Consider the following 25,825-nt stretch of genomic DNA (forward strand, 5'->3'; position numbering starts at 1 on the left):
TTGACGGCTTTTTATAAATTTTAAGTAAAAAATATGTAATAAGTCAAAAATAACAATATCGATTTTTTGTCGAGCGAGTCTTAAATAAGTGCAATTATTCTTAGCGGTAGTATGTATATTTGACCCCAGAAACACGAGTTTTTTCGCGAAATTTTTTTTGAAAATTTGGAATTTTTTGACAAACCTTTTGGATTTTTTTTAGTTTTTAGTTAAAAATCATAACTTCTTGATAATATGGCAACATAGATAGGTAGTAGATTAAATTTACAAGACAGGAAAACCCGAAAAGCTGCAGTGGTTCTCCAAATTTAAGCAAAAAATATTTTTTTTTGGAAATTTTTAAAGTAAAATAACTCAGTTATTTTGGAGTTCTTTGAAAAACGGTAAAGAGAAAATATGGTTTTTTATCGAGATCTACCAGCCCTGAAAATATTTGCACTTATTCAAGACTTGCCCTGTATAACACCCAAAAAATCGACAATTGATAACTTTCATATGAAATACGAGTAGCTCTAAAACTCTTAAAAACTTAGTTTAAATAGGGCTTTTGTAAGGCTCACTAGCTCTATATACAAAGTAAATCATTTAAATCAATGCATGAACTATTCGAGGTGTAACGCGAACGTAGTCGCGGGAAAACCTAGTACTTTTATAAATGGATTGTTGTATATTGTTTCACTCAGTGGATTTGCCATAAAACTCCTAATCAAAATTCCACAATGTCTTAGGCTATACAAGTTTAAATTTTCAAATAGAAACACTCTATAAAAGTTGTTGATTTTAAAAGTAAAATACAAGATAGGTAGGAACTATCGGAAACAAGAAATAGCCATCTTATCCGATCAAGCAGCATTAAAAGCGATCAACTCAGTAACCATCAATTCAAAGTTAGTCAAAAAATGCCTAGAGAAGCTGAAAAAATTAGGCAAACATAATAATGTCCTTCTACTCTGGATGCCAGCCCACCAAGGGATAAGGCAATGAAAAAGCAAACAATCTCGCCAGAAAAGGAGCGCACATTCCGCTAACTGGGCCAGAATCGTTCTGCTTCCCAAGCAGAAACCAAATTAAAGTGGAACTCAAGAACCTGGAAGACTCCATCCATAACCTGGAATGGGAATCCTCCATGGGTCTAAGACACTCGAAGAAATTTCTTAAGACTTACGATCGAGAAAAATCAACGATTTTTCTTGATTTTAGTAACAACAATCTTCGGCTTGTCACGGTTTTTTTAACAGAACACTGTCTCCTCAACGAACACACCTCAGTAGATTGAAACAACGGCGCAGGTAGATTCTGTGGGGAAAATGGGGAAACACCAGAACAGCGCATCACTGAGTGCCATGAACTTTGGTACGACTGATATCGGAGATGGAGAACTAACCTCTGTAAGACCGTCTCAGATACTGACTTTTGTCAAAGCCCTGAGACTCTATGATGTGTTATAACTCAAAAAAGGGAGACAAGATATTTATAAAATAAAAACCTATTTTCTGTTTTCTCGTCTCGCTTTAACAGTAACTACTTTCAAAATCGACATTAGTTTATGGACTTTATAATTTAGATTTATAGCAGTTTACCTAAATTTACCTGCAATAGTTTAATAAGTAGGTATTCATTATTTTATCAAGAGTGTCTGTTGAGGGAACCAATGGATATGTTACTGGTGATTTTATTTTGTGAGGTCAATTGCTTTTTAGCCTCAAGAGGTTATTCTCAAAGATATCCAAATAGGAATCTTTCTGATAAGAGTTCCTTTGAAAAACGACTTATCCTATTTCAGCTGGTAGAGTGGTTTATAAAATATTCACCTTTTGGTGAACAACTGGTAGAATTGTAATTATTTATCAACTGGTAGAGTGGTTTATATTGATTCACCAAATTTGAATAGTACCTATTATGATCGGTTTGTAAATTTGCGAAAATCTATTGGAAGTATATAAACCAAAATCCAAGAAAGAAAGGCCATCTCACACTTATCCACTCAGGAACGCGGAGCAAGATCTTTATCTACCTACCCCACGCTCAGAGTTAGTTAAAAGTTCAATATTATACAACTCGAAAAAAATGCACAATCACCTGCCATTTGAAATCAAATCCATAACATCATTTTTTTCATTTCGCAAAGCATTGAACTCTCATTTACTAGACAAGGCTTTCTACGCCGTAAATGAATTATATTTTGAAAATCAAATTTGATCTTGTAAACACTGGTCTAATGTTTGCTATTGCTATATTTACTAATGACATCGAAATGAATTTATTTAGAGGTCATTGATATTTTACTATAAAGTAGCTAAATATTTTTGAATATTATTTTTATTTTTTGTTCTTTGATATTATAAACATTTATAATGTTTATTTTAACAATAAGACTGACAATATTATTTGTATAATGTTTTGTATTATCTTTTGTTTGTTTGTTTGTGTACCTTGTTTTTTTTACTTTGTTTGTTAGTTTACCTTTGTCTACAAATTGAAAAAATTTTTGACAATAAAGGCATTTATTTATTTATTTAAGGTGCTAACTGTTAAAACGTTAAAAAATTTATACCTTAGGTATAAATAAAAAGTCGCTGTATATCATTTTTAAGGTTCGCAAAGAATAATTATTGTTTTTTAAGTCGAATTATTTATCAAATTGGCCTGCAATTTCTCAGAACATGGTTTTTAAAGATTGTAACGCGATGGGAATATTTAATGCTGTAATATCCACCATTCGAATAATAAATTATAAACTTGCAGAAAGCTGTTTACGAAGTCACTATAACATATGATATATAAAGAATACGATTATAAGGTTGGCAGTTTAAGACAAAATTACCTACCAATTTTACCAACTAATTTTACAGTTTGTATTGCTGTGTGGTTATGATAGGTAGGCAGAATAGTACTAAAATATTTTGACAACTCGGAATATTTCTTTGTTCTTTTTTTTGTTCTTAAAATTGATTTAAGTTATTGAAGTTAAATAAAGTTTGTTCTTGGTGTAAATAAGAAAAAAATATATCCAATGTTACAACTCTTCACATAACAGTATAATTTCAATGATAAACTAAATAGTACACCATTTTTGCATGGGCTACACAAATTAAGTATGTCAGCAAATCTGAGCCGTTCACTGGGCAAATCGATAACTCCACTTTAAAAAAACGTAAAAAGTGTAAAAGCACTTGATATATTCATAACTTTTTACATTTATAAAAATTTTTCCAAGCACTAAAGGTTACGAATTCACACAAACCATGAATTACAACGTACGAGAGAACATCGCACAAACATCTAATGTGTTAACCATAGAAGAACGATGGGACAACATAAATAATAGCATTAGCATCACTAATACAGCAACATAAACTCTAATTCACAGCAACAACAAAAAACAACAATGGATGACGGATGAAATAATTGATTTAATGAAAGAGAGAAGAAAATTAAAAAAAAAAGTGAAACAGAATATAAAAGAATTCACCAATATATAAAACGAAAAATCAAAGAAGCAAAAGAGTGTGGATGAAAACAAAGTGCAACGACATAGAAGAGCTACAACAAAAGCATGCCGAGTACAACCTACGCAGAAAATTGAAAGAAGTGACTGGATTGTACAGGTAAAATAAAATCAGCAATCTTCTGAATAACGAAGGACATGTACGTATTATCGGAATCAGAAGTAGTGGAAGAATGGGAGAGGTACATCATAGACCTATTTGAAGATAGTAGGGAAAACATGTCAGACTTAAAGACAGAAACAGGTCCATCAATTTTAAAATCTGAAGTGAAAAAATCTATACATCAAGCCAAAACCAATAAAACAAGTGGACCAGATCAAATATATAATGAATGGCTATAAAATTGTTAAACAATGAAAACATAAATAAACTTACTGTGTTGTTTAATCAGGTTTACGAAACTGATCATATTCCATCAAACTGGTTAAAATCTGTTTTGCCTAAAAAACCAAATGCTAAAAAATGTTCGGACTGTAGACTTATCAGTCTAATGAGTCATGTGCTCAAGCTACTTCTACACATTCTCCCAAAAAGAATTAGCAACAAGTGCGAGGAAGCTCTGAGTTCAGATGAGCAATTTGGTTTCAGACGATGCATGGGAACTAGTGAAAGCACTGTTTACGATGGAAACGCTTCTGCAGAGGTACTGGGAAGTAGGAAGACATGTATATCTATGCTTTATTGATTTTGAAAAAGCCTTCGATCGCGTCCAACAGAATAAGCTAATATCAAGTCTGCAGAACATCCAGCTAGATGACAAAGATATTAGGCTGATTTCGCATTTGTATTGAAAGAGCTATTATTATCGTAAATAATAGAGAATCTAGACCTATTAATTTTAAACGGGACGTGAGACAGGGGTGCATACTCTTCCCCACCCTCTTCAACGTTTTTTTTTTCAGAGAACATATTTAGAGAATCCCTAAGTGGCCAAAAAGGAATTGTAACAGGAGGAGAAATAGTTAATAATATCAGATATGCCGACGATACCGTAATTATAGCAGAAAATTAAAAGTAAATATACAGGGTGGCCCATCGAAAACGTTCCGCAAGGCATAACGGCTAGGGGCGCTATTCTGTAAAATCGTCGGTATCGGTAAGTTACAACAGCTCTCGATACGTATTTGTATATAGTAAAAATGTGTTAATTGTTGCTGTCATAGTTACCGATCGGTCCTATGGCAGATATCGCAAATTTGTACCGACGTTTTTTTTCAACAAATCCAAAAACACGTCAATTTTGTTTGTGAGGGGGACAACTTTTGCCCCAAAAATGATTGCAGATTCTTCAACCCTCTAAGCGGGGGTGTCATCCCCCAATTTTTTTCAAATGGGAAGGGGGGTACCGCAATGAATTGGTACCGCATAATCAATATCGTTAAACTTTTTAACAATTATGGTGTACTCACTTGCAGAAAAAGAGGAAATAATCGAACTTTATTTTAAAAATAAACTTTATTTTACTTTATTTTAAAACGTCTTCGTTGAGTTCTTTTACCAACTAAATTTTGTACGGGTGGAACTTGTGTTTTTTTAATATCCTTTGGACGCTTGTACGATTCACACCGGTCCCATTGGCTAATTTTCTTGTACTCAGCGTACTATCCATGGCAACTTGGCCCAATACGAATACCTACATAGCTTCATTTACTACAGGATTTTCCCTCTGCCTCTTTTTATTCATAACGGAACCAGTTTCGCGAAATTTTGCCACTAACTCGCGAACAATTTTACCATAAAGGTGTTTGCCAGGATGGCGTTCATTGAATATCTGCGCAACCCGATTGCCATATTCATTATTTTTAAAATTCCAATTTATTTAAAGATATCGACTTTCCTCTTGGTAGGTCATGCCGAGTATTAAAGGAAACAAGCGAATATCTAAAATCAAATAAAAATAAGTGTGACAGAAACAAAAAGACCATATTTTAATACAAACTCAACAGGTTACTTCAATGGGGCTTATAAAAACACAAAGACTAAATTAAATGTTCAAACTGCTGCCCATTATTATCTATTATAGGCGGAGTTGGCACCGTCTCTGCACGCCGCCGCTAACAGCATTTCGAATGTGTATGTTTGTTGGTTACACTTTGCAAAGGCACAACAAAACTATCTTGCAACTCTTCTAATGTTCTATTTGCATTTCGATAAATTTCGTTTTTCAGAAAGCCCCAGAGAAAGAAGTTCAAGGGAGTGATATCAGGTGGCCTAGATGGCTAGGATTAAACTATTTTCTCTGACCTTTTAAAAATGGCTTTTAAAAATGGTTGCTCGCGCTCAAAATATAAATCAGCTGCCATTTGCTTATGTTTGTTAGACTCAATATAACATTCTAACATATTATATTTCTCAAAATTTTCAAATTTACTCATTTTTATTATTTAAAATACACACACTTCAATCTGTTGAAATGAAATGTCACGCATTCCATCAAAGGTATGTCCCGATCACCATGACAACCGTTTACTTTGTTACTCCGCGCGGCCTACTACTAACTAGATATTTTAAGAAAAATTTGAAATGTTGAGGATAATAGTGAAAATAAATATAGAGTGTTATATATTTTCGAGAAGCCCATGCCAAGCTGAATCAGGAAATTTAAAAATATACAGGGGGTTCTATTTAAAAAAACAGAAGTATAGTTAATATCTAAAAAAATAATTTTTTCGAAAAAAGTCTGACTACGCCACTGCATTCTACACAGGAATGTGCCTTTAGAATGTATAATTCATTTTTGCGTAGTTGGCTGAAATAAGCAAACTATCGAACATCTTCAAAAAGTACAAAATTTGAGAATCCCCCTGTAGCTTCGAAACCGATCAAGATATCCACGATCCGTTTGCGGCATTGTGATTTTTTCAAAAAAAGAACCCGAGACTGCAGTATCAAAATTGGAATATTTCTTACGCTTTCCTAGATACCCTATAGAAACAACCAAAATGGTCCACCCTGTACAGTTTGCTAAAAAAATCAAGGACTAAAAATTAAAAAAATATAATATTTTAAACTTCACCAAATATTTTTCCATTGCGTTTTTTGCATCTGAGTATAAAATGCAATGTATTAAAAAAGAACATTGTACGACCCCAGCGAATATCCTTTAATTTTGATCATGTTATGCATTTTGGACCAAAAAAAATACAATTTCTGTTGAATAGTTAGTGAATACAACAGAAAATGTTTCTTACAAAATAAAGACTCCTGATTTAATTCATTCCAGACTGCATTCTAGTTAATTACAATATCCAGACTAATGCGAGGATTGAATAATTACCAGGTACACCTGAACGGGATATTTATGTGCAGCCGAGTACAAGATAGCTTCTCGAAAATATTTATTGGCCGTATAAAAATTTATCATGTTTGATTCTCGAGATATCTTTATAGGCTATTAACGTACAGAAAGCAAGTGTTAATTTTATATGTGGCAACTCTAACTAGTGTGATGTTATTTCGACGATATTTTATTCATTCGACATCTCGATCGACGCGAGCTGGATAACTTATTAATTTATTGGTTCGTTTAAGGAGTAACGAATGCGGAATGGTCAATGAAGTGTGCTGAAAGGATATTGTACTACCTGGGAAATATTAACAGTATATACATTTATAAAGAAATAAAAAAATACCGCTGATAAATGATTCCTCGTTTTCAACATGTTTTTAAGATTTTATTGCAAAATAATTCTCAAATTGAATATGACTGATGCGATTAGATTAGATACGTCGAAGTGGCTATCGGCCTGTTTCACTGCGTCCACTTCAGATCTATTGTGGTCCTCTGCTGATCCTTGCGTGCAGATGTAGTCCTTGAACTTGCAGTTTGCGATTAGAATTATCAGCGTCGGATTGGAACTTCTGATGTCACAAACTACAAAAATGACATTAAGGTAAAAAATTTTATTATTTCCCAATCCGACGCTAATAATTCCAATCGCAAATGGCAAGTGCACGGATTACATGTGCACATGAGCCACCTTAATATCGATATAATAAATATAATTGAACACCGCTAGAGTGTCTATTTGATAAAGATTGCCTCAAAAGAGGACAGTGAACTTTCCTAAAGGCATTATGATTTGAAGGTGTATATCCAAAATAGGCCCAGAAAAGTATGATGTGGTAGAAGGCATAATTGATGCGTCAAAAAATCAACAAATTTTGAAAAATATTCTTGTGTCAAGTGAGAAGGACAAAGGTCCTTGTAACCAATTGTTCTGGTAAAGACCAGGACAATAATTTTATATTTCACCAGGATGGCGGGGCATGCCATACAGCTAAAACTACTAAAATATGGTTTAGGGTCATGAACATCAAGGTTCCCTCATGGCCTTCGCACACTCCGGACCTTAATGTTATCGAGATATGTGGCATAAAACAAAACAAAATTTGTGCCACGATTCCCAAGAAACCGTTGCCCATTTGACGATGATATTAAGTGAATTATGGCAATTTTTTTTTCTGGCGTATGTCAACCATTAATAAAAACAATGCCAAACAGGCTTGCAGTGGTTGCAAAAGTATATGCCGATGTAACGGTTAGATTTTAATATATTTTAAATGTATTTCTTAAATGTAAATAATTCAGTTAATAAAAATAAAAATTTTTAATAAATTTTTGTTTGTCCGAACATTTAGTTGTTAGGGCTCGTACTATTGATACTTGCAGAAGATGTCAAAACAATACAACACATAACAGGGGGTTGTACTATTCTAGCTCAACTGACTATCTGCAAAGACATAATAAAGTGGTCAGAATTATTCACCAGAAACTCGCAATAAACAGTCAGTTACTTTCGGAGTCTGGTCCTTGCTGTCGGTATAATCCACTGAACATTCTGGAAAATGACCAATACAAATTATACTGGGACAGAACTATTCTCACAGATGGAACAATATCGGCTAATAGACCTGATATTGTCTGGACCGACAAGATAAATAAAAATACTTATATCATAGACATAGCAGTACCCAATACAAATAATCTACAAGAAACAATTGCAACTAAAATCGGAAAATACTCTGATTTAGCTATTGATAAAGAAATAAAAAAATACCGCTGATTGATGATTCCTCGTTTTCGACATGTTTTTAAGATTTTATTGCAAAATAATTTTCAAATTGAATATGACTGATTAGATTAGATTCTTCGAGGTGGCTATCGGCCTGCCCACTGCGTCCACTTCAGATCTATTGTGGTCCTCTGCTGATCCTTAGGATACACTCTCCAGTTCTATCATTTCCAAAAAGTCTAGTAACTTGGAGACTAAATCCTCCATATAATAATAATAATAATAAAGTTATTTGCAAAGGTGCAACGAACAGTTATTGGTGGATTCCGTCATTATAGGACAGGCACTACATAAACAAAGATCTTTACATTCTGCCTATATAGACTATTGTAAGGCTTTTGATTCGGTACCGCATTAATGGCTGCTGAAAGTTCTGGAAATATACAAGATATCACCGCAATTAATCGAAATGATGTAACACTTAATTACTACTTGGGAAAGTTGGGAAAGTTATCGCAACCAAAAACTATAGAAGATACATTCTTAAAGATCCAGCTATTACTAGTGATACTTGGCAGAAGATGTCAAAACAATACAACACATAACAGCGGGTTGTACTATTCTAGCATCAACTGACTATCTGCAAAGACATAATAAAGTGGTCAGAATTATTCACCAGAAACTTGCAGTAAACAGTCAGTTAATTTCGGAGTCTCTTCCTTGCTATCAGTATAATCCGCTGAACATTCTGGAAAATGACCAATTCAAATTATACTGGGACAGAACTATTCTCACAGATGGAACAATATCGGCTGATAGGCCTGATATTCTCTGGACCGACAAGATAAATAAAAATACTTATAGACATAGCCAGTTCCCAATACAAATAATCTACAAGAAACAATTGCAACTAAAATCGGGAAATACTCTGATTTAGCTATTGATAAAGAAATAAAAAATACCGCTGATTGATGATTCCTCGTTTTCAACATGTTTTTAAGATTTTATCGCAAAATCATTGTCAAATTGAATATGACTGATTAGATTAGATTCTTCGAGGTGGCTATCGGCCTGTCCACTGCGCCCACTTCAGATCTATTGTAGTCCTCTGCTGATCCTTAGGTTACACTCTCCAGTCCTATCATTTTCAAAAAGTCTAGTAACTTGGAGACTAAATCCTCCATATAATAATAATAATAATAATAAAAATAAAGTTATTTGCAAAGGGTGCAAAGAACAGTTACTGGTGGATTCTGTCATTATAGGACAGGCACTACATAAACAAAGATCTTTACATTCTGCCTATATAGACTATTGTAAGGCTTTTGATTCGGTACCGCATTAATGGCTGCTGAAAGTTCTGTAAATATACAAGATATCACCGCAATTAATCGAAATGATGGAACACTTAATTACTACTTGGGAAAATTGGGAAAGTTATCGCAACCAAAAACTATAGAAGATACATTCTTAAAGATCCAGCTGTTATTAGTAATACTTGGCAGAAGATGTCAAAACAATACAACACATAACAGGGGGTTGTACTATTCTAGCATCAACTGACTATCTGCAAAGACATAATAAATTGGTCAGAATTATTCACCAGAAACTTGCAGTAAACAGTCAGTTAATTTCGGAGTCTCTTCCTTGCTATCGGTATAATCCGCTGAACATTCTGGAAAATGACCAATTCAAATTATACTGGGACAGAACTATTCTCACAGATGGAACAATATCGGCTAATAGACCTGATATGGTCTGGACCGACAAGATAAATAAAAATACTTATATCATAGACATAGCAGTTCCCAATACAAATACTCTGAGCATCAACTGACTATCTGCAAAGAGAAATACAGTCAGTTAATTTCGGAGTCTCTTCCTTGCTATCGGTATAATCCGCTGAACATTCTGGAAAATGACCAATTCAAATTATACTGGGACAGAACTATTCTCACAGATGGAACAATATCGGCTGATAGGCCTGATATTCTCTGGACCGACAAGATAAATAAAAATACTTATAGACATAGCCAGTTCCCAATACAAATAATCTACAAGAAACAATTGCAACTAAAATCGGGAAATACTCTGATTTAGCTATTGATAAAGAAATAAAAAATACCGCTGATTGATGATTCCTCGTTTTCAACATGTTTTTAAGATTTTATCGCAAAATCATTGTCAAATTGAATATGACTGATTAGATTAGATTCTTCGAGGTGGCTATCGGCTTGTTCCACTGCGTCCACTTCAGATCTATTGTGGTCCTCTGCTGATCCTTAGGTTACACTCTCCAGTTCTATCATTTTCAAAAAGTCTAGTAACTTGGAGACTAAATCCTCCATATAATAATAATAATAAGAATAAAAATAAAGTTATTTGCAAAGGGTGCAAAGAACAGTTACTGGTGGATTCTGTCATTATAGGACAGGCACTACATAAACAAAGATCTTTACATTCTGCCTATATAGACTATTGTAAGGCTTTTGATTCGGTACCGCATTAATGGCTGCTGAAAGTTCTGGAAATATACAAGATATCACCGCAATTAATCGAAATGATGGAACACTTAATTACTACTTGGGAAAATTGGGAAAGTTATCGCAACCAAAAACTATAGAAGATACATTCTTAAAGATCCAGCTGTTACTAGTAATACTTGGCAGAAGATGTCAAAACAATACAACACATAACAGGGGGTTGTACTATTCTAGCATCAACTGACTATCTGCAAAGAGAAATAAATTGGTCAGAATTATTCACCAGAAACTTGCAGTAAACAGTCAGTTAATTTCGGAGTCTCTTCCTTGCTATCGGTATAATCCGCTGAACATTCTGGAAAATGACCAATTCAAATTATATTGGGACAGAACTATTCTCACAGATGGAACAATATCGGCTAATAGACCTGATATGGTCTGGACCGACAAGATAAATAAAAATACTTATATCATAGACATAGCAGTTCCCAATACAAATAATCTACAAGAAACAATTGCAACTAAAATCGGGAAATACTCTGATTTAGCTATTGATAAAGAAATAAAAAATACCGCTGATTGATGATTTCTCGTTTTCAACATGTTTTTAAGATTTTATCGCAAAATCATTGTCAAATTGAATATGACTGATTAGATTAGATTCTTCGAGGTGGCTATCGGCTTGTTCCACTGCGTCCACTTCAGATCTATTGTGGTCCTCTGCTGATCCTTAGGTTACACTCTCCAGTTCTATCATTTTCAAAAAGTCTAGTAACTTGGAGACTAAATACTCCATTTAATAATAATAATAATGAAGTTATTTCCAAAGGCTGCAAAGAACAGTTACTGGTGGATTCTGTCATTATAGGACAGGCACTACATAAAGAAAGATCTTTACATTCTGCCTATATAGACTATTGTAAGGCTTTTGATTCGGTACCGCATTAATGGCTGCTGAAAGTTCTGGAAATATACAAGATATCACCGCAATTAATCGAAATGATGGAACACTTAATTACTACTTGGGAAAATTGGGAAAGTTATCGCAACCAAAAACTATAGAAGATACATTCTTAAAGATCCAGCTGTTACTAGTAATACTTGGCAGAAGATGTCAAAACAATACAACACATAACAGGGGGTTGTACTATTCTAGCATCAACTGACTATCTGCAAAGACATACTAAAGTGGTCAGAATTATTCACCAGAAACTTGCAGTAAACAGTCAGGTAATTTCGGAGTCTCTTCCTTGCTATCGGTATAATCCGCTGAACATTCTGGAAAATGACCAATTCAAATTATACTGTGACAGAACTATTCTCACAGATGGAACAATATCGGCTAATAGACATGATATGGTCTGGACCGACAAGATAAATAAAAATACTTATATTATATAGACATAGCAGTTCCCAATACAAATACTCTGCTTTACAAGAAACAATTGCAACTAAAATCGGGAAATACTCTGATTTAGCTATTGATAAAGAAATAAAAAATACCGCTGATTGATGATTTCTCGTTTTCAACATGTTTTTAAGATTTTATCGCAAAATCATTGTCAAATTGAATATGACTGATTAGATTAGATTCTTCGAGGTGGCTATCGGCTTGTTCCACTGCGTCCACTTCAGATCTATTGTGGTCCTCTGCTGATCCTTAGGTTACACGCTCCAGTCCTATCATTTTCAAAAAGTCTAGTAACTTGGAGACTAAATCCTCCATTTAATAATAATAATAATGAAGTTATTTCCAAAGGGTGCAAAGAACAGTTACTGGTGGATTCTGTCATTATAGGACAGGCACTACATAAACAAAGATCTTTACATTCTGCCTATATAGACTATTGTAAGGCTTTTGATACGGTACCGCATTAATGGCTGCTGAAAGTTCTGGAAATATACAAGATATCACCGCAATTAATCGAAATGATGGAACACTTAATTACTACTTGGGAAAGTTATCGCAACCAAAAACTATAGAAGATACATTCTTAAAGATCCAGCTATTACTAGTGATACTTGGCAGAAGATGTCAAAACAATACAACACATAACAGGGGGTTGTACTATTCTAGCATCAACTGACTATCTGCAAAGACATACTAAAGTGGTCAGAATTATTCACCAGAAACTTGCAGTAAACAGTCAGTTAATTTCGGAGTCTCTTCCTTGCTATCGGTATAATCCGCTGAACATTCTGGAAAATGACCAATTCAAATTATACTGGGACAGAACTATTCTCACAGATGGAACAATGTCGGCTAATAGACATGATATTGTCTGGACCGACAAGATAAATAAAAATACTTATATTATATAGACATAGCAGTTCCCAATACAAATACTCTGCTTTACAAGAAACAATTGCAACTAAAATCGAGAAATACTCTGATTTAGCTATTGATAAAGAAATAAAAAATACCGATGATTGATGATTCCTCGTTTTCAACATGTTTTTAAGTTTTTATCGCAAAATCATTCTCAAATTGAATATGACTGATTAGATTAGATTCTTCGAGGTGGCTATCGGCTTGTTCCACTGCGTCCACTTCAGATCTATTGTGGTCCTCTGCTGATCCTTAGGTTACACTCTCCAGTTCTATCATTTCCAAAAAGTCTAGTAACTTGGAGACTAAATCCTCCATATAATAATAATAATAATAAAGTTATTTGCAAAGGTGCAACGAACAGTTATTGGTGGATTCTGTCATTATAGGACAGGCACTACATAAACAAAGATCTTTACATTCTGCCTATATAGACTATTGTAAGGCTTTTGATTCGGTACCGCATTAATGGCTGCTGAAAGTTCTGGAAATATACAAGATATCACCGCAATTAATCGAAATGATGGAACACTTAATTACTACTTGGGAAATTCACAGCAAGGCCAATTCAAATTCAAGGGACAGCAAGGCCTTTATTTAAGGACCTAGCTCTAAAACCAAATGCTTAGCCGGAATAAAGTGCGGATTACCACAGGTCTCTTGACTGGACACATGGCTGTCAAGTGTTACCTGAACAAGCTCAACCTGTCTTTGCTGCAGAATCTGCGATAAAGATCCTGAAACAGCGGAGCACATAATATGTCACTGCGAGGCGCTGGAACGCAAACGACACTTTCTATTTGAGAAAAGGAAGGCTAGAACCGGAGGAACCTATGATCCTATCAAGAAGCTGCATAAGTTGGTGCAGGGTACAGGGATAGGAAAATGGGTGCAGATATGGAAAGGGGACAAACACAATAGGCCTCACAGGTCGCAGGGTTTCCGACAGAGGGTGGCCCCTTGTTATTAGAAAAAAATACGGGTCTACTTAGAGAAAAACCCATAACATAGTTCCAAGACCCCCATGGTTACTATGACCTTATTTTCTTTCCTTTCAGAGAAAAGCATCACTTATCCAACAATATTTTCCTTGGTAACAGGGAAGCTATAAGAGAATAGTTAAAATTGAGGTTCTTTCCAGAAGAAACCATTCCAATACTCTTATCGTCATTTTCAGAAAATACCATAAAACATTATTCCTATTGTTCAGCATTTTCATTACTTTTAGTTACAAACCTAAGAGGTATAGCGGGAAAGCGCAATTTTATTAATCATTCATAATATCGCCAAAGTATTTTAATAATTTCATATTATGGATGTGAATAAAAAAGACAGAGCTAAAAATATCAGACTGACATTTAATAGAATTTCTATTCTATTGCATTCGAAAAAACACCTTCCACATTTACCACAACAAAAATGATGAAGAGAGAATAAATTAAAAACAAATAAAGATAGCGGTGATCGCTATCTTAAATTATTATCTTTTTTACACTTTTGCTCATCCTAACATAATAATAACAGTATAACAGTATAAATCATAAAACTGATGGTACAAATTAAGTTTAATGTACCGTATGATCAAGCGGGCTTTGACTTAACAACAGTTAAAAATATTCTAATGCTTCACACAAAAATTATTTATCTGTTATCAGCCAAAGCATGCTTGATTATAAAACTTTTTAAGCGCATTGTATGTTTTATACAATAATAAATATCATCTACATACCGGGCGCGTCTCAAAAGTGGCTCATCCCATTAACTTTTTTATTTTTTCAAATAAAAAAACGAGATTTGGTATTTTAGTATAAGACATATATTAGGATTGATTGACGTCATCAAATGTTTTTGATCACTTCCTGTTTCACCGGAAATGACTACAAATTTTGATTTTTAGATGGCACTCTCGGTATAAATTTACTTTATTCGATTGAAAATGACACTCTCAATAGAATGACATACCATATATCAACTTTTAACAATTTCGCTTAAAAAATTGTATTTTAAATTTCAATCTAGAGTACCGTGGCTGTGTTAAAACATTAATTTTTAATCAAGGAACTTTGGAAAAATTGATTTGATCGTCTAATGTTTTTCGTGTTTTGTCCTAACGGGCTAAAAGATTCCAAAATCGTATTTTTAATCATATATAATTTTTTTCAAATAGAACAAGGGTGGTTCATTAGCATAATTGAAAAAAACATTTTTTCAACATTTTTTTAGGAATAATTTGCACCACCACTTGGTACCTCGAGTTAAATTTTCTTTATGAACCGCATGTTACAATTTCCAATAAACCATATGCAAAAATATCAAAAGTTGACATATGATATGTCATTCTATTCATAATATCATTTTCTATCGAATAAAGTAAAAATAAATACCGAGGGTGTCATTTAAAAATCAACAGTTGTAGTCATTTCCGGTGAAACAGGAAGTAACCAAAAACAATTGAATACGTCAATCAGTCCTAATTTATTTCATATACTTACATACCAACTGTCCTTTTTGTCTGAAAAAAATAAAAAAGAGACTTTTGAGACGGAACCGGTATACTATGCATTATTAAGAATTTAAACAAAACTAAATATATACAAAACTTAAATAGATTCTGTTTTACAATACAAACACAATAGAATTCTCATAAAACAACAAATTATTCTTCGATATCTTAAACAAGTACAAATTTAATTTAAACTATATTTCATACATCATTAAATAATACATTTGATAAGTCTGTGCAATACTAAAAGTATGAAATAACTTCAGAAATAAAAAAATAAACATATTAGACTTAACATTGGATAAAATTTCTTAAACAAAACAGTGAATAAACTTTTACAATTCACATAACAAAATAAAACCAAACAAGAAACGCAATATTCAACCTAAAAAAGAATAATTAAAGATAGATTTTATACAACGGTTCTAATCTTTCAACGACCACTTTACTTGGGCTTTCTCCTTGGCCATATCTTAAAAGATTTAAAATTTATTAATGTAAGTATATAAATAAAAAAAATATTGTAATCCTTACCCAGAATCGCTGAAAGACTTGTTTTCGGACAACTTTAAGTCAACTGTAACAAATAAATGTTAATAAAAAGACAGATCTAAAATGAAATGACTTACAGTTATTTTCATTTTCTCTCTCGTAACAAGCCTGTACATTATAGTTCATAGACTGCATCGGTAAATTCGTTGTTTTGGATGACACATTTTCGCTAAATGAAAGTGTCTGTATGTCTAAAGAACCAAAAAAAAATCATTTTGAAGGAAACAAAAATTTCTAAAATACAGGGGTCCCAACATTCCGTGGACATAAGCTTCATTCAAGCTCCATTCAGAAACTCAAAATCAATGGAATAAATTAGTGGTTTCAATAGCGTAGAAGTTTCTCTAATATCAATGTAAACATTCACAATGTCAAAATTAGTGGTAGTAATCTTCACTTAGTGGAAAAAGTTAACAAACCTTTAACTTTTCCACTGATTATACTTCAAAATTTGCGAGAAATGTCATTTTGGCCTTTGATTATCGTCCGTCAAGAGAAATTGTAGTTAGAAATCAAAAGTTGATTGTTTTATAATATGTTGGCAACGTCGCAGGTCAAGTGTTAATGTGAATTAGAATTTTATCCGTTAAATATATTCAAAAAGTGGAGTTATCTATGAAATAAATTAGAAAATTCAAATTACAAGTTATAAAGTATATTAAGATAGAACGGGTGAGTGAAAATCAGTTGATTCAGACTTCACGAAAAGTAGTTTTTGAATATCTCTAAAATATCACATAGAAGAATTTAAAGAATTTGCAATATTTAGCAAGCAACCTTACAAGCCATCCCAACGGTGTTGTCAAGTGTCTGAAAATTTACTGCTGGTTTATCGATAAAATGACCCAAGAAATTAAATTAAGGGATTTATACACGCTCTTGAATAATACAGGGTGGCCCATCGAAAACGTTCCGCAAGGCATAACGGCCAAAGTAATATTTTTTTCAGAAAATTCAAAAACACGTCAATTTTGTTTGTGAGGGGGACAACTTTTGCCCCAAAAATGATTGCAAAATATTCAACCCTCTAAGCGGGGATGTTATCCCCCATTTTTTTTTAAATGGGAAGGGGGGTCAAGTGGTACCGCAATGAAAAGGGCTTTCTATTCTCTATACTTTCCTGCTTCGTTTTTGAAAATCGGTCGAGTCATTGAGAAAATATGAAGGATTGAAATTTGAAAAGTTTATTTAAATATTTATCAGAGTAATTGTTAAGGATAAATTCCTTCGACCAATTTACTATTTTTTCTTATTATTTCTAGATGTTTATGCATTTTTTCACTTGCCACAAGGTTGAACGATCAGGTGCGGTAGTTGCTAGATAGCTGTTCTTTGACTTGTGCGTTGAAGTTCTTACAACAAGTAGTGCAAGTCTTGAAAGTCCAATAACCCCGCCTGTTGCTTCTCAAAGCTGCACATTCAAGTGCACTCCAAAGAGAATAGGTAAATACTTATATTTTTCTCATATTTCTTATTGTTAATGATATTGTTTGACATTTTCTATCTTAAATTATAAACTATTAATAAACTGTTATATGGCATCAGGGGCGGATGGGGAAGTAGAAACCGGCCCGGGAATAACAGGCAACCGATCCGAATCCGCAAAAACAAAATGACCATAACGAAGAAACATATTTTATTTATTAATATACAGGGTGTCCCAGAAATAAGTGCAAGTATTTTAACTGGTAGTATATTTCGGCCTCAGAAACACGCCTATCAGTTTTTTTTTGCGAAAATTTGGAATTTTATGGATTTTTTTTTAGTTTGAAGTTAAGAAAACATAATTTCTTGATAATCTGACAACATAGGTAGTAGATTAAATTTACATGAAAGAAATTACAGAAAAGATCCAGTGGTTCTCAAAATTTAAGCAAAAAAGTATTTTTTGTTTAAATATTCAAAGTAAAATACCTCGATTATTTTGGGCTTACTTGACAAACGGTAAAGAGAAAAAATGTTTCTTTTGACCAAATCTATCCCCCTTAAAATACTTGCACTTATTTCTGGGACACCCTAGGTAAGGGTCAAATCACCCCAAGTAAGGGTGATTTTCGCTCGGACGAAAAAAACTCTTTTGCCTCCGATTTTTTAAAAATATTGAAATTGTCTTGATCAAAATTTTTATAAAGATCAATATCGGGTCGGACATCTGAATTTTTACTAGAAAATAGCTCAGTTTCACAGGGTTCTACTGTTTTATTTCCATTATCGATAACATTTGATCTTGAATATGCTACGATTTTGAATCACGGTTTTGAGAAACTTGACTTCCTGATTCATTCAGTTCAGCTGGCCCCCTTCCTGATTCATTCAGTTCAGCTCTGTGAAATACATTATTTTTAGATTTTCATGTATATGCTTTCTTACAGATTGTAGAAAGAAATTCTCTCTTTTCTGGTACAGCAGCAGCCTCGTCATGTATACGTGTTTTAATTTTGGTATAATTCTCATCACGTAACTTTTTCTAGTTTCTACATTTGGCATCTTGTATGATAATACCATGACTCAAACGAAAAAGGCAATAGCAATACCTAGGCAATACCTAAGCAGTGGATATAAATGTGTTTTAATAAAAGAATAGTGGTAAAACTATACAGAATGAGTCTTAAGCGCAAATATTTTCAGGGGTGGTATATTTTGTCCCCAGGAACACGTCTATGAGTTTTTTTGTAAAAAAAAGATGTTGAAAATCGTGCTTTTTCTTTTAAATTTTCCTGTATATTTTAGAAAAAATTTTAGAACTTCCTGTTCACCGCAAATTTTCCCACGGTATAGTTTCTTAATCTTTGATATTACGGCACAAAAAGAGATGCAAATACAGAAAGATTTAGGCGGCAATTTTTTTTAAAAATAAATCATTTTTTTTTTAATTCAAACTTTAATAACTCTGTTATTTTGGACTTATTTGAAACACGGTAAAGAGAATATAGTATGTGTTTCTTTTATTCATATCTACAAGCCCTGAAAATATTTGCATAAAGCAAACAAAAAAAAACATTTCAAATGGAACAACAAACAACAGATGTTTATTAAAATTATAAGTATCTCAGAGGAAAACATCTAACAATAGTTATTTTACAAATTGGTGTTTATGTTTAAAAGAAACTAACGATTATATTGATGCAAACTGATTAGTTAGTTAGGCAGTCACTAGAATCTTACGTAACTTTAGTTAGAAGATTAACCATTTAATTTTTGCTAAATCAATCTTTTTTTGAGCTCTGATCGGGACCGGTCCACCAGCCCATCATTCCACCGGCACACCGGGAATTTTCCCGTTTTCCCATATGGCCCATCCACCCCTGTATGGCATCAAGTTGGCTTAGAAATAACGATCAGTGACGTTTTCCATATAATTTTACTTGCTTGTTTTTGTTGCCATTCTTATAATACTATTTTTATTTTTAGTTGCTCCACCATTAGAAACAGCTTTGAGTAACTTAGCTTCAATAAGTAGTGAAGTCCTGAAAGACCAGTAACACCGCCTGTTGCTTCTCAAAGCTGCACATTCAAGTGCACTTCTAAGAGAATAGGTAATTACTAATCTTTTTCTTATATTTCTTATTGTCAATGATATTGTTTGATATTTTCTATCATTTAAATTATAAGTTTTGTATAAAAGTACACAGTAAGTTTATTCTATTGTTTGTTTTAGGTTTATCCATTAGAAGAAGTCTTTTAAAAGAGGTTGATGTCTAGGGTAACTAGTCTAACAACTAAAGCCTGAAAATTATATATGGCGGCTACAGATCTGAAGAAGATTACACGTCGCTTGGATGAATTTTTAAAGAACAAGATGTCAGAGCAATGTTTAAATTTCATCAATTGCCAAATTAGGATGTTGCATAAAAATGCTAGGGGGCGCCGTTTTACATTTGATGACAAAGTGTTTGCCCTCTCTTCTAAAGCAAAGCCCAAAGGCCTATAAACTATTAAGAGCAACATTTACTTTGCCATCACGCAGAACGCTTATGAATTTGTTAAATAAAATTCATTTTACTACTGGCATTGTACCAAAAGTTATGGAAACTCTACAGATTTCAATACAACAATTGGACTCTTTAGATAAAACGTGTGTACTCATGTTTGATGAAATATCCCTAAAGCCAGCATTAACATATGATAAGAAATGGGATACAATTGTAGGATTTGCTGATTTAGACCAAAAAAGAAGTTTAAGATTTGCAGACCATGCCTTGGTGTTTATGGTACAAGGGTTGAGGAAAAAATGAAAACAGCCAATTTCCTTCCATTTTACTCAAGGGGGAATAAATTCCGATCAGCTCAAAGTGTTACTTAAGGATAAAATTCTCGCACTTCAGCAAATAGGGCTAAATGTGATCTGCACAGTTTGCGATCAATATTCTGCAAATATTATTGCGATAAAAAAAATGATAATGGAATCGCCAAGAAAGAGTGCACAAGCAGATATATTTCAAATACGATCATTTACGATCCACCCGAATTGTTAAATGGCGTCAGAAACAATTTAATAAAAAAAAAATTGTGGACCACAATGTCGTTAAAGAGGCCAATTGGGATCACATTGTACAACTATATGAATTGGATGAAGGAGATTTTAATACAAAAATGTGCAACAAATTGACGAATGCTCATATCTACAAAGATAAATTGAAAAAAATTAAGGTCAAAAATGCAGCTCAAGTTTTTTCTCACAGAGTGTCCTCAACATTGAGATGGCCGTTAAATATGGTAAGCTTAATTTTAATATAAATAGTTTAGTCTTTAATCCTGTATTGTATTTCATTTTTTTTTAATTCAAATTAGACAATAATAAAAAATATATTTTGTTACAGGCCAGCAAGGACTACTTCCACCAGCTGCTGAAGGCCCTGCCAATTTCTTATCATTTATTGACCAGGTATTTGACAGTGTCAATGGTCCCAAGTTTTGAAGCTGACCAAGGCAAAGAATTAAGGTGCTGTGTCAAAGATAGAGCCAACCATTTACAATTTTGGGAAAAAAGTGTACAAACATTTAACTCTGGTAGGTTTATAACACCAAAAGGTGAGAAGATTCCACCTACAATCCAGAGTTGGATAAAAACTTAAGAGAATTCATATTCCTGTGGAAACAGTGGCTGTAAGTATTGTTCTCCCAGAAGAGTTAACCAAGACCCACTGGACATCTTTTTTGGGCGTATAAGAAGTCTTTATCATCGTACAAAACGTTAATAATCAATAATTTTACCTCCCCGCATCCTATAAACTCAAACTGTGAAGAGAACGATTTTCAAATCAAAATTTTTTAGTTTTGTTAAATGTCACACATGTTGAAGGGGAGGTTTCTGAGGAAGATGATGAAGCAGAATTTAATGTAGAATTTGAGGTTCCGCAAAATACTGCAATTGTTGCAACAATAGCAAACAATAGTACAAATCAACACAGTATACAAATCAAAAAGAAAATAGGCAATTGTTCTATATGTTTAAATCAGATGAATGCTTCATCGTCTTCTGTAGAACATTCTTTAATAGAAGAAAGAAAATACAATGAGAATAGCAAACTCACACAACCAAAAACTTAGTTTCAAAGAGTTTTTTCTTATATGGCTATTTTATTTACAAAAATGATTTCTAAATATGCCATTGGTTCCTCATTTAAAAAAAAGTTAAGCAGAGTGTTTACAGAAAAACTATACAATCCATTTCTATGTACAGATCATGATGTGTTGAACGTATACATATATAGATACATTTTTAACATTTTATATACAGGGTGGTCCGAACTGTATTCCGGAAACTTCGGCAGCATATTCTGCAGATAAAAATAAGTAAAAAAGTTCGTATAAATGTATGTTCTAAAATGCTTAGTTTCGGAGATACAGGGTGTAGAAGTTTCATTTTTATTTCAATTTTTGCCAAATAATTTCTGAAGTAAAGTAAACATTTGGATGAAAATTGGTGTCTGGGAGTTTTTTGACATAAGAGATTTGATTTTGATGTCAATATGACTCCTACTAGTAGAGGGCGCCACCTACATATTTTGTAACTGGTTTGAAGAGTAATATATTTTAGTCCTTACCTGTATAAAACTACTGAGTAAAAAAATATACATTTACGACGTTTTCTGCGTGAAAAAGGTCTTTTGGTAAAAATCGCTACGAGTAATGGTTTTCGAGATATTTGGAATCTAAATTATCAATACCTGTCATCATTGACATAAATTAAACATGTTGACTAAATAGTTATTAGACTGAAATCACAAATTTGAAATGTTTTTGTGCTAAAAGTTCAACAGAAACTGTTTTATCGTCATTTTTTGCAGATAAATTTGTAATTAATTTAAAAAAATAAAAATTTCCCAAATTTATTATTTCGGTGAAATAACTATCTACTCAACGTGTTTACTTTTCGTCAATAATGACATGTATTGACTATTTCCATTCTAAATATCGTGAGAACGGTTACTCGTAGCGATTTTTACAAAGAGATATTTTTTACGTAGAAAGTCACAGAGATGTATATTTTTTCGCTCGGCAGTTTTATACAGGAACTGACAAAAAGTTATTACGCTTCAAAACAGTCAAAACACATGTAGGTGGCGCCCTCTACTAGTAGAAGTTATATTGACATCAAAATCCCCCCCAAATTTATCTTGTCAAAAAACTCCCAGACACCAATTTTCAGCCAAATATTGATGTTACTTCAGAAATTATTTAGAAAAAATCGAAGTAAAAATGAAACTTCTACACCCTGTATCTCTGAAACTAAGCATTTTAGGACATACATTTATACGAATCTTTTTACTTATTTTTATCTACAGAATATGCTTCCGAAGTTTCCGGAATACAGTTCGGACCACCCTATATATGTCGTAGTCTCATAGTGTATTCCGTCTTCATGATCCTAGTCACTTCATGAAATAAACTAACCTAATAACCTAACTAAACTAACTAACCTAACCGACACGACGCACAGTGGGGTATTTGACACAGATAGTTGATCGAAATTATTGTTTTTTTAATTATTGCTAATTTCAATTAAAGAGGAAATAATATGAACAAAATAAAGGATAATTCGTAGATTCTAAAAAAAGAAAGAAAAATCACTGTTCCAGTGTTTCCACGGACAATGCCACTAATATCAGTAGTAATATCGCAACTAATACTACCAATGCTACGACTGATCCGCGAGCAATGCCCATACCACTAAAGTCGCTACTAATGCCAAACTGTGTTATACTGCTAATGGCACTAATGCGATCGCTTTGTACACAACGATTCCATCGCGGTTTACACCTCGAATTAGTATATCACTGTTTGGCAAATTAGAGGAAACAAAGAATGTTTTTCTCATTTTATCAGCAAAGTCGCAAAAAGTCGCAGTATTTTATTTTACTGTATGAAAGCCCAATGTTTACTAAGTAAAACGTATATAGACAATATGCTGAATTCTTCGAAATGCGCAACTAAATCTCTAAGTATAATAAAAATGTCACAAATTTAATCAAATTTTCTGAACGCCCAACTTTTAGTTGCAAAAAAAATCGTTAGTATAGAGAATATCAAAATAAATAATACATTTTTGTAGAATACATACCTGCAGCTTCCTGAGCCATTTTCAATCAAAACAATAATATAAACGTAAAAAGAGCACAAGAACAAAAACAATTTATAATTTTAGACATAAAATTTAGCCATTTACCTCTTATCTTTGAGAAGTAACAACTTTGACGTTTCGTTGAAACAAATGAATGCAACTAAACACACCCATAGCAACGCCATTCATTGCAGACATGATTTAACTTATCATTTATCTTTTTTTGGGAAATCTTAAACACATTATTTGCTTTTTCGAATTTCGATCACCTTTTTCATGCTAATACCCCACCGTGCGACGCTTCATGAAGGGACTAGTATCTTCATAAAAAGACGAAATACACTAAAATATGAGACTACTACAACTATTGTTATTTTCAAATTTTTTTAATTGTTTAAAATTGTAATTTCATTCATATTTTGTTTATATTTTTGTTTAATTCTAATAAAATAATATAAAGGTAACCTGTTTTTTATTAACATATATTTTGTCTTATCTTGAATAATTCAAAACAATAAAGCAAGTTGCAAACAATTTATATTTGATAAAATAGTAATCAAAACAATAGTTGCAACTTGCTTTATAATTCTGAATTATGCAAGAATTGTAAAATTATTCCGATTTGAATATAGCGCCAAATGAAGCTTAGTACCCGCACGCTACACGAGAGTGAAAAACATATTTTGGCGGGAGGGCGAGCGTCGCCAATCTAAATTAGTTCTGTTAAGGCGGGTTCTCATTAGTTGATTTTATTTATCAATATCAATGAATCTATGTCATTGAAATAAAACAGATTAATGTGAACATTATTTCTACCATATTGTTCAATGCAATGACCTCTAAATAAAGTAGACCCGGCATTTCATTCATAAAAAGGAAAAGATCAGAATCAGATATTCGTTTCTTGCTCTATGCGAGTGGGAACAAGACGGGCTGATCGCAGTCATGAAGGATTCCCGTGAGAATGGCAACGCTGTTCAGAGATCTTGAGAAAGTGTGTCTGGGCGTAGTTACTTTGATTGTAATATATAATTTAATATTATATCCGCGTAAATACCGGGAAAAAAAGCGGCGTCCAGTTGGCTTGGAAATGACGATCCCCCATATATTGTATATTGATGACATTTCCCATATAATTTTACATATAAAATGACAGCGATCTTCATTTCGTAGCCATCGTTGACGCCGTTTTTATTCGATCATACGGTATGATTTTTGGATACGATATATTGTTGTGCTCGATGGCTCTTCAAATTTTGAAAATGACTACTTCTGTACTCCAATAAATTGAAAATAACTAATTGAAATATTATGATATGCACATTTCCATAGTATAAAGTCTGTAAATTGCTCCAGTAGTAATATAATCCATCAAGCATTCAATGAATACGAGCCGACGACGACTTTTATAAAACATTTATGTGAATTAATGGTTATTATTTTGCTTGAAGCAACGGTGGAAAATGAGAATATTTTAAAACTGTCGTGACTAATTACAATTTTATATTAGGTATAAAAATATTACTATATAGCAACAATAATAAAGATCTTTGTTAAACAAAGAAAAATTTCTAAAATATTTACTTATTTCTGGAACAGTTTCTTCGCGGATAATCGGGACCTTGTACTGAATAAATAATTAACTTTTCATTAGAAATTACCAAACAAAAATAAGTAATGCTTTATAAAACATATCAAACAAAGATGCATTCATCTTTTAAACTATATAATTTTTATAGCATTAATAAACAAAACAAAAATACATTGCTCTATTACCACAAACATTATACCATCGAAAAAACGGCGTAAAAAATGACAATCAGTGATAATTTTGGCGAGGTGATATGTCATGACCCCTACTCTTGTTTAT

The 25,825-nt window shown here is 32.9% G+C and overlaps 1 protein-coding gene across 5 annotated transcripts in view; it reads right to left on the reverse strand.

Annotated features, from left to right (window-relative positions):
* Positions 1–15,848: 15,848 nt before the first annotated feature.
* LOC115878484 (zinc finger protein 436-like) overlaps positions 15,849–25,825 on the reverse strand; it is a 53,393-nt gene continuing 43,416 nt past the window's right edge. For 4 of the 5 annotated variants that reach the window (XM_030895002.1, XM_030895005.1, XM_030895003.1 and 1 more), the window contains 3 exons: positions 16,469–16,582; positions 16,374–16,416; positions 15,849–16,311 (listed from right to left, as the gene is read on the reverse strand). In XM_030895002.1, coding sequence (XP_030750862.1) covers positions 16,239–16,311; positions 16,374–16,416; positions 16,469–16,582 — 230 coding nt within the window. In that variant the 3' untranslated portion in view covers positions 15,849–16,238. The remainder of the gene's footprint in view (positions 16,312–16,373; positions 16,417–16,468; positions 16,583–25,825) is intronic. The other variant, XM_030895004.1, reaches the window with a different exon arrangement.

This window comes from Sitophilus oryzae, unplaced genomic scaffold, assembly GCF_002938485.1.
Source record: "Sitophilus oryzae breed Bouriz unplaced genomic scaffold, Soryzae_2.0 scaffold_1515_pilon_pilon, whole genome shotgun sequence".
In the NCBI taxonomy this organism is placed as follows: domain Eukaryota; kingdom Metazoa; phylum Arthropoda; class Insecta; order Coleoptera; family Curculionidae; genus Sitophilus; species Sitophilus oryzae.